At 48.5% G+C, this 14,469-nt stretch overlaps 1 protein-coding gene across 2 annotated transcripts; it reads left to right on the forward strand.

Moving 5' to 3' along the window:
- Positions 1-4,890: 4,890 nt before the first annotated feature.
- Tex35 (testis expressed 35) lies at positions 4,891-13,930 on the forward strand. Of its 2 annotated transcripts, XM_059280540.1 has the most exons (9): positions 4,891-5,007; positions 5,662-5,712; positions 6,119-6,187; positions 7,491-7,547; positions 8,372-8,431; positions 12,549-12,613; positions 12,802-12,991; positions 13,336-13,379; positions 13,678-13,930. In XM_059280540.1, exons 1-9 carry the CDS (start codon positions 4,969-4,971, stop codon positions 13,736-13,738), a joined length of 636 nt encoding a protein of 211 aa, XP_059136523.1. In that variant the 5' UTR covers positions 4,891-4,968; the 3' UTR covers positions 13,739-13,930. The 2 variants fall into 2 exon arrangements, with proteins under 2 accessions (XP_059136523.1, XP_059136522.1); XM_059280539.1 differs by lacking the exon at positions 13,336-13,379.
- Positions 13,931-14,469: the final 539 nt, after the last annotated feature.

Raw genomic sequence — 14,469 nt, forward strand, 5'->3', positions numbered from 1 at the left:
AAAGCCTAGAAGTGAAGTTATAGATTGATGTGAGCCACCATGTGGTTACTGGGAATTGAACCCAGGTCTTCTGTAAGAGCAACCAGTGCTTTAAACTGCTAAGCTATCTCTCCAGCCCCAGAATCTTTAGTCCTCTAAGCCTTGCTCCTCCCTCTAGGCTTGGAGGTTTCTATTAATAGGAGGTCCCACTCTATGTCCCAGACTGGCATTGAACTCATGACGATCTTTGCCTCCAGCTGCCAAGTGATGGAGTTACAAGCACCAGCTGCCATGCTTGATCTCTGTCTGAGGAGAAGCTTGGCTACATTTGCCAACCTCCTTGGTAGTCAGTTGTGGCCTTTCAGTTAAGTTCCCGAGGCAGGACAGATGTGAATAAGGATAACTAGGGCTGCTACCAGGACAAAACCTGAAACCCACCCATCTAGGATCTTCAGTGAGCTACCACATGAGACACAGTCCCTTAAAGCCCAGGCCAAAGATTCTGTGGTGCCATTCACCTCTCTTATTTCAGTGACAAATGGGAATTTGAAAGTGTCATGGATTGAGAGGAGGCAGTGACAGGGACAGCCACTGTGAGCCTTCCAGGAAGGGGCCAGAAAGAGGTAGGACAGAAATAAATGCCATGTTCTACTTGGATCCTAGCCCAAGACAGAACACTTAGTCAGGGGGCCCCAGGAATCACCGGCAGGGAGAGTGCCGGTTGCTGGTGGCTCTTGTGTTATTCTTCATCGTAGGCTGTTCTGTTGTGGATGCCTGTGAGAAAGTGCTGCTTCCCTTGGGGCCTGGACGACCGGGCAAACATCCTTGGCCTGGTGAACACACCAGTGTGAAAAGGCAGAGATGCTCCAGGATACCTTGGCTGTGATTTTCACTCCTTCTCGGCCGTACAGAAATAGCTGGGGATTTACAATGGTCTTGCACCCCATGCTTGTTCCTGAAACAGAGGAACCAGTTCAGATAACATCAGCAGACATAGTATTTTTTTCTTCTGCAGAAACAAATACTGTAAGCAGACTATAGTTATAGCTGGTCTGATATACTATTTAAAGGAAAGCTCAAAAGTTGCATAGTAACCAAAGTGTCTGTGATAAAAGATGTCTTCACACTGCACAGGATTAAGCTTTCTAGGGTGTCGGTAAGTTAAAGCAGGACAACACAGGAATCATCACATGTAATCTCTAACGAATGTACACCAGGTTCCTTAAGATGGGAACCACAGTCTCTCTGGCCGAGGAGAGCCTCCAGGTACTTCAGGGAATCAAGATGTGGACTGCCAGGATGCCGAACCTGGTCACTTCAGGGCTGAATGGAGACAACAGCTAGGATCCTGAGAACTTTCATGAAATGCTCCATCCTTACTGACAGGCTTTAGTAAGGTTAAACTGTGGTTAAACAGACCCCTGGGCACACAGGACATTACCTCTCATTCTCTGGGGCTCTGTGTAGGTAAAGGCTGAAGACAGAGGTTCACTGTGAGCCAGACGCTAGAATTCACACTTCTGGAGTCAGAAGAGACTGAATTCAGAGTCTTACAGCCATTTTTAAGTATCTCCATCAGCCTCTGCCCACATTATCTCCACGGAACAAAAGCAGCCTGGGACCTTTGTAAGGAGCATCAAGATGACATCAACTTGGAGAAAAGATGCTACTGGAATGTCTTTCTCTCTGTTCTGAACCCCCAGTCCTGATGGAGCAAGGGTGGGGGTGGGGGCATATGATCCTGTCCTGGCACAGGGGGGCCGTGCTCTGAAGGGGTGCTGGGAAAAACTCTCTGGTATTCCTCGGGTCAGGACAGCCTACAGGAGACCCAAGTTACAGCAGTGATATCCAGCAGTGAAATGCTGCCTCGACTTCATCCTCACGCCGCTGTAAAATCTTAATACATCCAGGAGTGGTGGCTCATGCCCATAATCCCAGAGTTGGAGAGGCTGAGACAGGAGAGCTGCCATGAGTTCAAGGCCAACCTGAGCTACATAGCAGAGATGGTTTGAATGAGAAATGGTCCCAATAGTCTTGGGGATTTGAATACTCGGCTCCCAGTTGTTGATGCTGTTTGGGGAAAATTTGGGTGTGCGGCCTTGTTGGAGGAAGTATGCGGGCTTGAGATTAAAAAGCCTCGGCTACTTCCATTTCACCCATTCCTCTGCTTCATGCTTGCATTTGAAGAGGTGAGCTCTCAGCTTCCTGCTCCAGTTGCCATGCCCTCCCACCGGAGTGGACTCTCACTCTCTGGAACCGTAAGCCCACATAAACTCTTCTGTGAGTCACTCTTTTTTTTTTTTTTTGGTTTTTCAAGACAGGGTTTCTCTGTGTAGCTTTGCTCCTTTCCTGGGACTCACTTGGTAGCCCAGGCTGGCCTCGAACTCACAGAGATCCGCCTGGCTCTGCCTCCCGAGTGCTGGGATTAAAGGCGTGCGCCACCACCGCCCGGCGAGTCACTCTTGATAGTAGTGATAAAGATCACAGCAACAAAAAAAGTAAAATAGTGAATTCTAGGTCAGTTTTGGCTACAAAATGAGACTCTGTCTAAAATAATAATGACACGGGGACCGCCCAATGACAGAGAAATGGAATGAGATCTACATGAACAGCCTGGACATGAGTGGGGGTAGTGAAGGGCGAGGGTCGAGGGAAAGAGAGCTTGGGGGAGTGGGAGATCCCAGCTGGATCAACAACAGAGAGGGAGAACAAGGAATAGGAGACCATGGTAAATGAAGACCACATGAGAATAGGAAGAAGCAAAGTGCTAGAGAGGCCCACAGAAATCCACAAAGATACCCCCACAACAGACTGCTGGCAAAGGTCGAGAGACAGCCCGAACTGACCTACTCTGGTGATGGGATGGCCAAACACCCTAATTGTCATGCTAGAAACCCCATCCAATGACTGAGGGATCTGGATGCAGAGATCCATGGCTAGGCCCCGGGTGGATCTCTGGGAGTCCAATTATCGAGAATGAGGAGGGTTTATATGAGTGAGAATTGTTGAGACCAAGGTTGGATAAAGCACAGGGACAAATAGCCAAACGAATGGGAACACATGAACTATGAACCAATGACACATGAACAGTCACCAACTGGATCAGGCCCTCTGAATGGGTGAGACAGTCGATTGGCTTGATCTGTTTGGGAGGCATCCAGGCAGTGGCACCGGGTCCTGTGCTCATTGCATAAGTTGGCTGTTTGAAACCTGGGGCCTATGCAGGATCGCTTGGCTCGGCCTGGGAGGAGGGGACTGGACCTACCTGGACTGAGTCTACCAGGTTGATCTCAGTTCTCAGGGGAGGCTTTGCCCTGGAGGAGGTGGGAATGGGGGGTGGGCTGGGGGGAAGGTGAGGGGGGCGGGAGGGGGGAGAACAAGGGAATCCGTGGCTGATATGTAGAACTGAATTGTATTGCAAAATAAAAATACAAAAATAATAATAATAATAACGAGGAGGAGGAGGAACAGGAGAAAGTGGAGGAGAGAGAGGAAACTAGTTTATTTAAGTTCACAAACTGGTTCCTTAGCTCTTCAAGGGTGCACCGTGAGAAAGTAAAAAAGACAGCATTGTGTGTATGTGTGTGTGTGTGTGTGTGTGTGTGCGCGCGCACACGCATGAGCGCAAGGAGAGGAGAGAGAGAGAGAGAGAGAGAGAGAGAGAGAGAGAGAGAGAGAGAGATGTTTTCTACTATAAACAGGTTCCCACTGAGCACGATTATTTTCTATCTACTTGCCCACATGTGTGCTTGGCTAGGAGGCAGCTCACGTCACATCTGCCCTGTTGAGCAAAGGGATATGGTAACTTGCAGCTCTCTGAGGCTCTCAAGCCAATGGAGGAGAAGACATGTCCACTGTTACAGGCTTTGAAGCTGGTCAGCTGGAGCCCGGGTTCCTTCATTGACATATGGGGAAATGAGGTCTGGATAGCTCAACCCCCCACTCCCTCCCCTTGCCTGGACCAGCGTGAAGCATAGTGTCCTCCTTTATTGGAGGGGAGTGAGACCCAAGGCTTTCAGTGGGGAAAGGGCTTGGCTGGAAATCACCACCTAGGATTTGCATCTAAAATGGTTGCCGGTGGTTCTTGAGGAAGCTGACCCGGGAAGGACCCAGCAGCTGCACAGAAGCAGGTGAGTGAGATGCACAGTACCTGGTGTGGTGCATAATTCACACATATCCTGGTTACTGCCTGTAGTACTGGGCTACCTGTCCTCAGAATGCTCAAGGCGGCCTTTTCTGTGCCAACTAGTAGCCCTTGAGACAAGAGAAGAGGAGGAAATGGAATCGCCAGTGACGAGGAGAGAAATCAGGTTCCCCAGCTCAGATTCTGAGTCACGTTAGGCCCCAGAAGATGCCATGTCCCTCCAGTCTCCATGTGAAACCAACACAGATCACAGTTACCATCAGAATTGCCTTCTGCATTACACACACACACACACACACACACACACACACACACACACACACACACACGAGTCTTCTTGTCGTAAGCACTATTCAATATTCCTTCTTGCTCCAGCCCTCCTCTGGTGAGAAATAAGAGCCAAGAGAAGAGATGGGGTAGAGGTAGATACGGGGGTCATATTACTGAAGAAATGGGTATCAAGGAGAAGCCAATTATCTTGGAGAGCTTCTCCTGGTTAGTGGGTGAGGCCTCCTGCACCAGGAGCCAAAGCTGAGCTTCTCCCAAGATGTATCTGTGCTTCCAAATGACTGGCTGCGGTCCTCAGCAGCCCCAGGCTTAAGGCCTTATGGCTTTGGAACCTGGTAAGAGCTTTGGTCTCAGGGGCAACAGCAGGCAGACCCAAAGCTGGTGACACTCCAGGCCAGCTTATGAGTCCTGGCATTGTGACCTCAGCTGTTCCGTACACAAAGAGGTAGTCCACCCTACCACGGCCTAAGCCTGTAAGTTGCATACGACAGTGACTCCGTCCCAGGGGCCTGTTGTGGGGAGGTTGGGAAGTTGAAGAACACCCTGGCTCTTCCATCATGTCGGCCAAGAGGGCAGAACAGAAGAAAACCAACCCGGTAAAGGAAGAATATTGCCAGGCACTTGGGGCCTCTGTGAGCTCGCTCGCGCCAAGTAGAGGCAGGACGGAGAAGATATTGGAAACGATCCCGTGAACCTCCCAGTTTTCTTCCTTTGTTCAGAGCACAAAGCAGCTGTCCGCCTGGAACGGGTGGAAATTTGTGCCTGGCCTTGGGGTGGGAAGGGAAGGGGCCTGTGATGCCTCTGTGTAAGACCCGCTGCTCTTCATGACAGCTTACAGTCCAGGGCCCAGCCCAGGCCTGCCTCTAAGTGGCCGGTCTAAGGCTCAAAATAAGCCCACTTCATAGATGAGGAAATGGAGGCCCTGGCACTAAGTGACATGCCCACATTGGTATGAGAGGGAGGTGATATTAGACCGAGGGCCATTCTTGAAACAACCTTCTGGGCTTCCTAAAAGTCGTTCAGAAAGGCTTTCTCTGTCTTCGGGGTGAACACGCCTATGCTCATCAGAAACAGATGACATGGTCAGGTGCGGTGCCCAGAAACAGACAGCATGCTGGGACCACGTGAGCCTGTCTGTACTCCACTGAAGTTAACAGAGCGGTGGCTGGGGGCCTCTTGCAAGGATTGACAATTATCTTCCCCCAATCCTGATACACGGCCAGCTACACCATGACCTTCTCTCTCTGCAGAAAAAGAACCACAGGGCAGTTTGCTTGGAACTGAAGCCAGAGCTGACACAGGTAAGCTGCTCTGAAGGTAGGCCAGCAGCCAGGCCTGAGGTCCATGGGGAGGTAATTAGAGACAGAGCCATTTCCTATCCTTGGTGGCCAGAACCTGTCCTAGGTGCTGAGGGACAGAAGAAAGATAAGTTCCTCGTTTTCATAGCCCTTCACACCAGTGACCAATCAGACACATAAACAACGTAGAACGTCAGCTCTGTCATCTGATACATGGAGAGTGAAGATTAGGACACAGGAGTCGGCGGCTGTTTTATGGTTGGGAAAGGCCTCCCCTGGAGCAAGGACTAGATGCTGGTAGAGCAGAGTCTGAGGAAGAATCTTCTAGATGGCGGGAAGAAGCAGCCTGAGGTGGGAGTAAGCCTGGCTACGATTTCCGGTGCCTCTGTGTTTCTGTCTCAATCCACAGATATATGATTACAAAGGATTTAAACACGAAGAGCCAGTTATCAAAAAAGGGATGACTCAGGAGCTGAAGGTCAGTGTCGGGGCCCTGTGGCCTGGGGACAGATCCCTTGTGAAAGGACAGCCAACCAGCTGACTTCTGAGTGGTGATTCCTGCTGGTACCTGCAGCAGGAGGCATCACTAAGTCCTAGTCTAACGTTTTTAACCTGTTAGTTACTTCAAAACTTTAATTTGACTGACCTAGAAGTTGCGAAGGATGGTATAATGAATTCTAGTACACATTTCACCCAGACTCCCTGAATGCTGCCAGTTTATCACTGTGGCTTTAGTCTCTGTTTCTGTCTCCTCTACACACACACACACACACACACACACACACACACACACACTCACACAGCCCTTCATATCAATAGGCTCCATACCTTTAATTCAACCAATCTAGGACTTAAAATATTTGATAAAGCATTGCAGATACTTTCCCATCACTTCTGAGACAAGACAGTAGAACAATCATGTGCATAGCATTAACATGGCATGTCGTTGTAAGTGATCCGCGGGTGGTTTAAAGCACCCGGGAGGGTGTGCACGGGACGTAGGGGATGTCAGTGTTGGCAAATTTGGGTATCTGCAGGTTTCCTGAAACCAATTCCTCTCAGATACTGCGGAACTGCTGTGGGTACTTCCTAGTCTCCCCTTTTCTGGATCATGGGTGGGCATCCTGACTCTATCTCCCTTGCCCTTGACCTTCATCACAGAGGACCCTGAAACCAATCCTCCAAGGGTACCCAGAACGACTGATTGCATACATTCTTTGAACCACTTGAGAGTTAAGTTTACCCAAATCTTTAATACGTACTTCCCCCAAACAAGCATGTTCTCTTATGTTTTTTGTTTTCGTGTGTGTGTGTGTGTGTGTGTGTGTGTGTGTGTGTGTGTGTGTGTGTGCAGAGGCCAGGAGAGGGCATCAAATCCCTTTGGTTTAGAAGCAGTTATGGGTCTCCAGATGTTGATGTTGGGAGTGGAACTCGGGTCCTCTGGAAGAGCAGCAAGCATTCCGAACAGTCAAGACATCTCCCAGCCCCATCATGTCTCTTTAGTGTGGATGATGTTCTCAACATTTATCTTACTGGCTACCGACAGTTTTGAAGATTTACTTTCCTGACGCCGCCTTACTTTCTACTTACCTGCCTTCTTTAGATTTAGGCTGGGGATTTAGGCAAGCCTTCCGAAGCCATGCTCTTTTCAGTGTGTCTCTTCCACAGGCCTCCCAGCCCCACTGACTCAACACTTACCCTTTTCCTTCCCTCCATTTGGTAGAGTCCCAAGGCCCTGTCCTTGGTGACTCTTAAAAGATGTCTCCATTGTGTTTCCTCAGAATGAACTCAGGGAGGTGAGAGAAGAACTCAAGGAAAAAATGGAAGAGATAAAACAGGTAACATGATAAGGCTTCAGCAAGAGAAGGAAAGCAGAACTTTTAAGGAAAATGCAATTGCTAACTCTGACTAGCAAAGGAAATCAGGAATTGTGTAGGAAAAGCAACCTAACTCACACCTGGTCTCCTACAGTTTCAGCCTTGGGCAGCGTAGAACATTGATTTCTTACTTCTTGCCTAAGCCCGTTTTTTCAATCAATTAAGAATTCCCTAATGAAGCTGGGTGGTGGTGGCGCATGCCTTTAATTCCAGCACTCAGGAGGCAGAGCCAGGAGAATCTCTGTGAGTTCGAAGCCAGCCTGGTCTACAGAGCGAGATCCAGGAGAGGCACCAAAACTACATGGAGAAACCCTGTCTCGAAAAAAAGAAAAGAACAGAACTCCCTAATGTATTAAGGTTGGAGGTGATGTTAACCTCAGCCATAAGAGTGAAGAGGGGCTGACTAGGAATTTGATGACAGTCACAGATGAACTGGATCCTCCTTATGCATCTCCCCGGAGGAAGCCGTACAGAAAGAGCTCTCTTGTTTCTAGGATACAATCACCTATAGCTCACTTAGGGAACGGGGGACTAAGCAAGAAGGAATAATTCAAGTGTGGTCTGAGCTCCACATGTCAAAGCTGTTGATAGAGACAATTGGTGGTGGCACCTGTACCTTAGAACCTTCTTAGGCTTCTTGGGAAGAAAGTGACTTGTGTAGAGTGTTATTCATTCGTTCCCAAGATCCAGCTGTCACCCTTTACTCAGAATGCCCAGAAGATCCTGTGGCTGGCTTCACTAATACACTTTATGTCTTGTTAAATCACTCTTTTCTTCCTCATTAGATAAAGGATATAATGGACAAAGATTTCGATAAGCTTCATGAGTTTGTGGAAATTATGAAGGTAAGCTTTCGCTGTATGCCTTCTGTGGGTCACATGGGAAGTGATGGCAGAGATGCCAGGGCCCTGCCCTTGAGGTACCTCTAACCCACTAGACAGAATTGCAGGCTAAGGTGCAGGCTGCCTGTTAATTAGGGGTTTAGAAGAAGTGGGGGAGCTAAGAGAGAAGTCCTTAGAGAAAATCTGAGCTGGAGGCTTGATGATTATGTTGGGAGGTTGATGTGAATGTACCTGAAGGCCCAGCATGATTCCCTTTTGGCTCAGAAAACAAGAAGGATAATTCGGAGCACAGAGCAACGGTTTGCAAACATTAGTCTGTTTCAGAATGACTTGTGACCAGAGCCCCAGGTTCATGGTCAGATGGGGCCTGAGTCCCCCCAAGTAGAAGCTTGAGAATCACTCATGTAAATGCATAAGCAGGCAAAAAGCAATGGCTAGAGTATTTTCAAGAGTTCTAAGGGACACTAGGGGATTACCGAGTAATTAAAATGCCTGACAAACCCACAGTCATCCAGTCAGGGTGGTTAATAATAAGCAGAGAAATGAATGTGAGTGTATAACCCTGGGAATGAATGCTTCTTTGCCAGGGGTGGATGTCCTGAGAATCCCCCAGGAGCAAATTAAACATCCATACACCCAGACCAAAAACTGAGTAAAAACTTCTTCAAGGTGGAGTTGCTTAAGTGCCACAAATGATTTTAAAGTGTACATATGTGTTTCTACATGGATATGTATGTATTGAGACAGTCTCTGTAACGCACACTGGCCCCCAACTTCTGATTACTCCTGCCTGCCCCCGAGTGTTAGGACTGCAGACATACACCTCCCACACTTGGCTCCTTCACAAGTCATCTGGATGTGTGCCCGGAGATGCAAACCAGGTCCTAAACACTTGAACACATCCCTCAATCCTGGCTGCATGTTGGAATGAGATCAAAGAGGTCTGTCATACTGTCCCTTTAAACCTAGGCTCTCCTCAGAACAACTACACTAGAATCTTTGAGGGTGCGGGCCCAGCACCAGTGACTTTTAAATTTCCCCATGGGATTCTAATGGACACTTAAGGCTGACTTTTAAATAAAGGTGATTTTTATTATTATTTTATTTATTTATTTTTATTTTTATTTTTTTGGTGGTACTAAGAATTGGATCCTGGGGTCTCATATTGCTAGGCAGCCATTCAGCCACTGAACTGGATCCAGCCCTGTGATAAAAATGACTTTTAAAAGTCAGTGAGGGGCGGTGGTGGCACACGCCTTTAATCCCAGCACTCGGGAGGCAGAGCCAGGCGGATCTCTGTGAGTTCGAGGCCAGCCTGGGCTACCAAGTGAGTCCCAGGAAAGGCGCAAAGCTACACAGAGAAACCCTGTCTCGAAAAACCAAAAAAAAAAAAAGTCAGTGAGAAGAAAAGGGTTATGTAATGACACAAGAACATTGCTCGACTCTGAGGAAAACCCAGTTCATTAGATCTGTAAGCTGAGCTGGTCTATAAAATGAATCTGAAAAATAAAAACCAGTAAGGAAAAGTTATAAATATTAATACAACGGGCAAAATGGCAAAGTACTGAGGAATTTGCCAATAGAAACATTTTAAGAAAGAATTTTGATGGAAAATGCCACATGCAGCATTTAAAAGCAATTTAAGGAAATAGTTTTCCATAAATGTGTTAAGGGACAAAGGGATTATAATCCACAAAATGTAGATCTCACACGAAACAACAGGAAATAAATGAGGAAATGGGCGGGGGCATGATGGGACCAGCCAGAGAGACCAGGCGAAGACCCGAGAGAGCAGAAGCAGCTTTACTCCCACGGGTAACTAAGCAACTAAATAACACAGAGCGGGGGCCAGAGAGACGGCTGAGCAGGTCCGAGTGTGCACTGCTCCTGCAGTGGACCACAGTCTGCCTCCCAGCACCCACACCCAGCAGCTCACAGCTGCCCACAACTCCCAGCTCCAGGGGATCTGATGCCTCCGTCCTCAGGAGGCACCTGGACTCGTGTGCACATACCCGGGCACACACACATACACAGCATCTTAAAAAAAAAAAATCTTTAATGTAACTGTCACACTCAAATAAGCAAAGTTTGGATTTATGACAATAAACTACTGATCAGAGTACTAATTCATATAAAACTGGAATATTAGAAAATAGGCATTCTCAAGATTTACCCCGTGAGACTATCAAAAGCGGTCAGCATGAGTATGTATAAACTATTTTCATTTCAGGATTATTTATAATAGCAAATATTTGGGAACAACCACAATTTCCAACAATACAGAAGTAACTAAATTACGGCTTATCCAAACATTAATATTAGGGTTTATTAAAGGTAATGCTTATAAAGAATGCTTAATGTAAATATATAGGAAAAAGATTGGAAAAGAAATATACCAAAAAGGCAAATAGCAGTCTTGTGAGGGAGGTGAGAAGATTCATTTTTTAAATACTCTCCTCTTTTATCCAGTTTTTTTGCAGAGGGTATGCGCTATTTCTATATTAACATGCAAACACCATACGCATTTTATTAGTGGCCACTCTGGATATGGAAAGGCACAAAGAAAGCTATTTCAGGCAGGGAACAGCTTGGGCACAGCAGGAGGATGGCTGTGTTTCCCAGTCAGGGGGGAGAGCAGCCATGGTGTGGGGTCATCTGGGGGAAACTGAGAAATAAAACTGCGTGGGCACACAGTGGGCACTGATGGGATTTTAGAAACAGCTGACAAGCTGAGACTCGACTCTATAGGCCGCAAGAAGTCTCCGGAGACTTCCAGAACACGCAGGGAGCAGCTGCTGGCAAGGTGGTCTGGGAGGTGCAGAGCAGGTCGGGAAGGTCTGGAGTTGCCGCCAGCTGTGATAGAGAGAGGCAGGCTAGAGGAGGGTGCAGGGAAGAGAGGAGAAGCTGAAGGAGACGCCGTGGCTCTTGGTGACAGATTCGGGATGATGGAGTCTTAAGTGAGTGCCCATGGTGACACCAGAGTGTCCATCTGGATGGACAAGGCAGTGGAGAAATTGACAAGTACACTGGGATGTGGAGCTGATTTACCAGTGGAAGGAGAGGATGAGCGGGGCTTGTAAGAGTACAGGACACTGGGGCTATGTGCTCAGCCCGAGCGGGGTGTTTGACCTTAAGGGATTTCAACACTATTCCCACGTATGCTAATGTTTACAAATATTCGCACAGCTGTCTTGGGAAGCCACCCCCTCCCCACCAATGCTCTGATTGCTCCGTCAGCTTTCTACATCAGATTAAGCTGGTTCGGAATCTTTTCGTATTAGAAGCACTTCCACCGGAGTACATTGTTTTTCTATTTTATGAGTCCTGTCAATTACAGCTTCTGCACCCTTAGGGTTTCTTCACGTCCACCATTTCTACCCAGCTTTGCCGGTGTCCAATTCTATAGATTATTTTTACTCTTTTAGTTCTCAATGAATAATAAATGGGCCGTGTCGTTTTAGCTACTGTCTTCTATTTCACTTTTATGATTTGTTTTCACTATTTTAAATTAGTGTGTGTGGGGGGGGGGGGGTGAATGCACAAAGTGTCCAGAAGCATTGGATCCCCTGGAGCTGGAGTTACCGGCCGTTTTATGAGCTACCTGATGTGGGTGCTGGGAACCAAACTCAGGTCCACTGAAAGAACAGTGTGTTCTCTTAACCACTGAGCCATGGATCCAGCCCCCATTTTATTTGTTTTTGTTGTTGTTGCTGTTGTTGTTCACTTGTTTTTTTTTTCTTTCTACTAGAACTGTGTTATTAAACACACACACACACACACACACACACACACACACACACACACACACACACGGGTTCAAACGCTGGAGTCAAAGAGTCATGGAGGTTATAACATGTTTTCTTAGCTGCACTGTTCAGAAGAGCTCCTGGCCTCTGGCTCACCTAGAGGCCATGGTAAGTCTTACGCCTCTGCCTGAGCTCTAGTCTCCTCGTGGAACAGGGGCGGAAGGTGGACCATCAGGGACACGCCCCATTCGCCTCTGCCAAGGCTAGTGGGGATTCCTGAAATAGGAGGCAGGAGGAGTTTGCAGAGAGAAAGGGAGGAGGGGAGCTCCAGGGTCTTCAGAAGGGGCATTCCAGTCTTGGGTTCTCTCTTGAAGGAAATGCAGAAGGATATGGATGAAAAGATGGATGTTTTAATAAATACACAGAAGAACAACAAGCCGTAAGTGTCGCCCACCCCTAAAGACCCCTCCCTTGACTTAGCTCAGCACACTGGGGGCTCGGAGAAGGCACCCCTCAACAGATTGTCCTGGCTCTGCCATTACAGTGGCTGGAAGTCAAGGCCTTCCATGCACCTGTGGACTGGTAGAAACAGTGTCCCCAAATCTCTGCCCCCTCCTGACCCACCAGTCCCCTTCAAAAACAACCAAAAGAGCAGCAGGCGCTCGGGCAGATAGGAAAGCCGGACAAAGATTCCCAGCCCAGACTCAAGAAACTGGAAGAACCCGATGGAGCATCACTGACCAGTGACAAGACGATGGTGTCACAAAAAACGAAGGATAGTCCCCTGGATTCTCTCCATACATGTCAGAGTTGCTGCGTAAGTGAACCCCTGCCCCACCCTCGGCACCGGTTCGAGAGCCCTGGGCTGCTCCTGCCCTGACCTCCCAGAGCTCCGGCTTTAAAGGGCTGGTGTCATCCTCTTGCCGGTCCTTGGATGAATCCCTTAGTCTAGAGACCTTGCTTTGCTGCCCTGCCTCCTGGGCTGTGGTGAGTCTGAAGCCACGGTTGTGTGGCCAGCCTTGGATGTGCCTACTCCCGAGTTCTGCTCAGTCACTCTGTCCTTCTCTATAGCAAAGCCTGATGAGGTGCCCAGCAGGCTGGCCAACTTGGACTAGGAAAAAAAAAAAATGATCTTTCTTGTGCCGTTTCTGTCCTCTACAGGAGAAATGTTTGTTGTGTGCCCTAAAGACCAGCTGCAATCGGGGGTAGGTAGATCCATCCCAGAGGTGCCTTCTCAGTTGGGTGTCTTGCGATCCCAAAGGGAGTGTACTTCAACGCCCTTTTGCAGCAAGCCTCGTCTGTGGCTGTACAGGGAACAGGGACTGTGAGTGAATTCTGCCTCCCGGCATAACCAGCCAGTCATACAAGATGTGGCACCAGGAAAGAGGATTTGGGTGGCCAAGCCTAAGTTTGCTGTTCACAAGATCCCTTGGCGGGGAGGGTACACCTTCAGCCGCAGCCTCAGCCTGGCCACAGGCCCCCTACCTTTCTCCCACCTAGCAGGAAGCCTTCACACCATGCCTGGGCGCGCTTTTCACCTTTATCATCTGGAGCTGCTTTCTGATTTATCTGTACTTCAACCCCGATGAGATGGAGTATGTGCTGCCAACCTAGCACAGCCGTGGAGCCCACCAGCAGCTCTGGTTCATCCTCTCTACGAGCTGCACAGCAGGGTTTTCTGCCCTTTTCAAGACCCCAGCCCCACCCCCGCCCAGGCTTCTACCTGGGGATTAAAGTCTTTCATTTAAAGTCTAAAGACTGTCACCGTTTTGAGTACCAGCCCAACACTTGGGTGCCTGGAGCATTACTTTTTTGTTCTAAATTAGTCTAGTTCAGACCCCGGTTCCTCTTTCTTTCCCGGTTGGCTAGTGGGACATTCCATCTGAGTGATCTCAGTCTTGTCTCTCCCCACTCCACTGGGCCCTAAGAAGTCCTAAGTCAGAACTCCAAGATGGCTTGAAGATACCAAGCACCAGTCTGGGTAGACTCAAGACACACACTCAGGGCCCTGCCTACCCACCCCCCACATTCTGCACCCCTGCAGTGTGCCCTGGATGCCATGGATAACTCTGGCAATTCTGAGCCTTGAGTCCGACAGAACTGCACAGCTCCCTTCGAAGGTCTTATCGCCAAGTAGCGTGGTGCCCTCCTTGGGCTCTGGTGAGGTTCACCTACTTTCCACCTTTGAGAGTTTCCTCCCTCTCTCCCTGGTTGCCTCCTTCCCTCCCTCCCTCCACTCCAAAGGAGCAATGTCCCTTCAAGGACCTTTTATAAACTGGGATGAGCTGGCCATGG

Source organism: Peromyscus eremicus, chromosome 15 (genome assembly GCF_949786415.1).
Source record: "Peromyscus eremicus chromosome 15, PerEre_H2_v1, whole genome shotgun sequence".
Lineage (NCBI taxonomy): Eukaryota > Metazoa > Chordata > Mammalia > Rodentia > Cricetidae > Peromyscus > Peromyscus eremicus.

Excerpts from the sequence above, each read along its gene's own strand:
- Tex35 (XM_059280539.1), top strand. The coding sequence starts at position 4,969 with ATGTCGGCCAAGAGGGCAGAACAGAAGAAAACCAACCCG. Across the intron at positions 5,713-6,118 it reads TGAAGCCAGAGCTGACACAG|ATATATGATTACAAAGGATT; the intron begins GTAAGCTGCTCT and ends CTCAATCCACAG. Across the intron at positions 12,614-12,801 it reads ACACAGAAGAACAACAAGCC|TCCCCTTCAAAAACAACCAA; the intron begins GTAAGTGTCGCC and ends CTGACCCACCAG.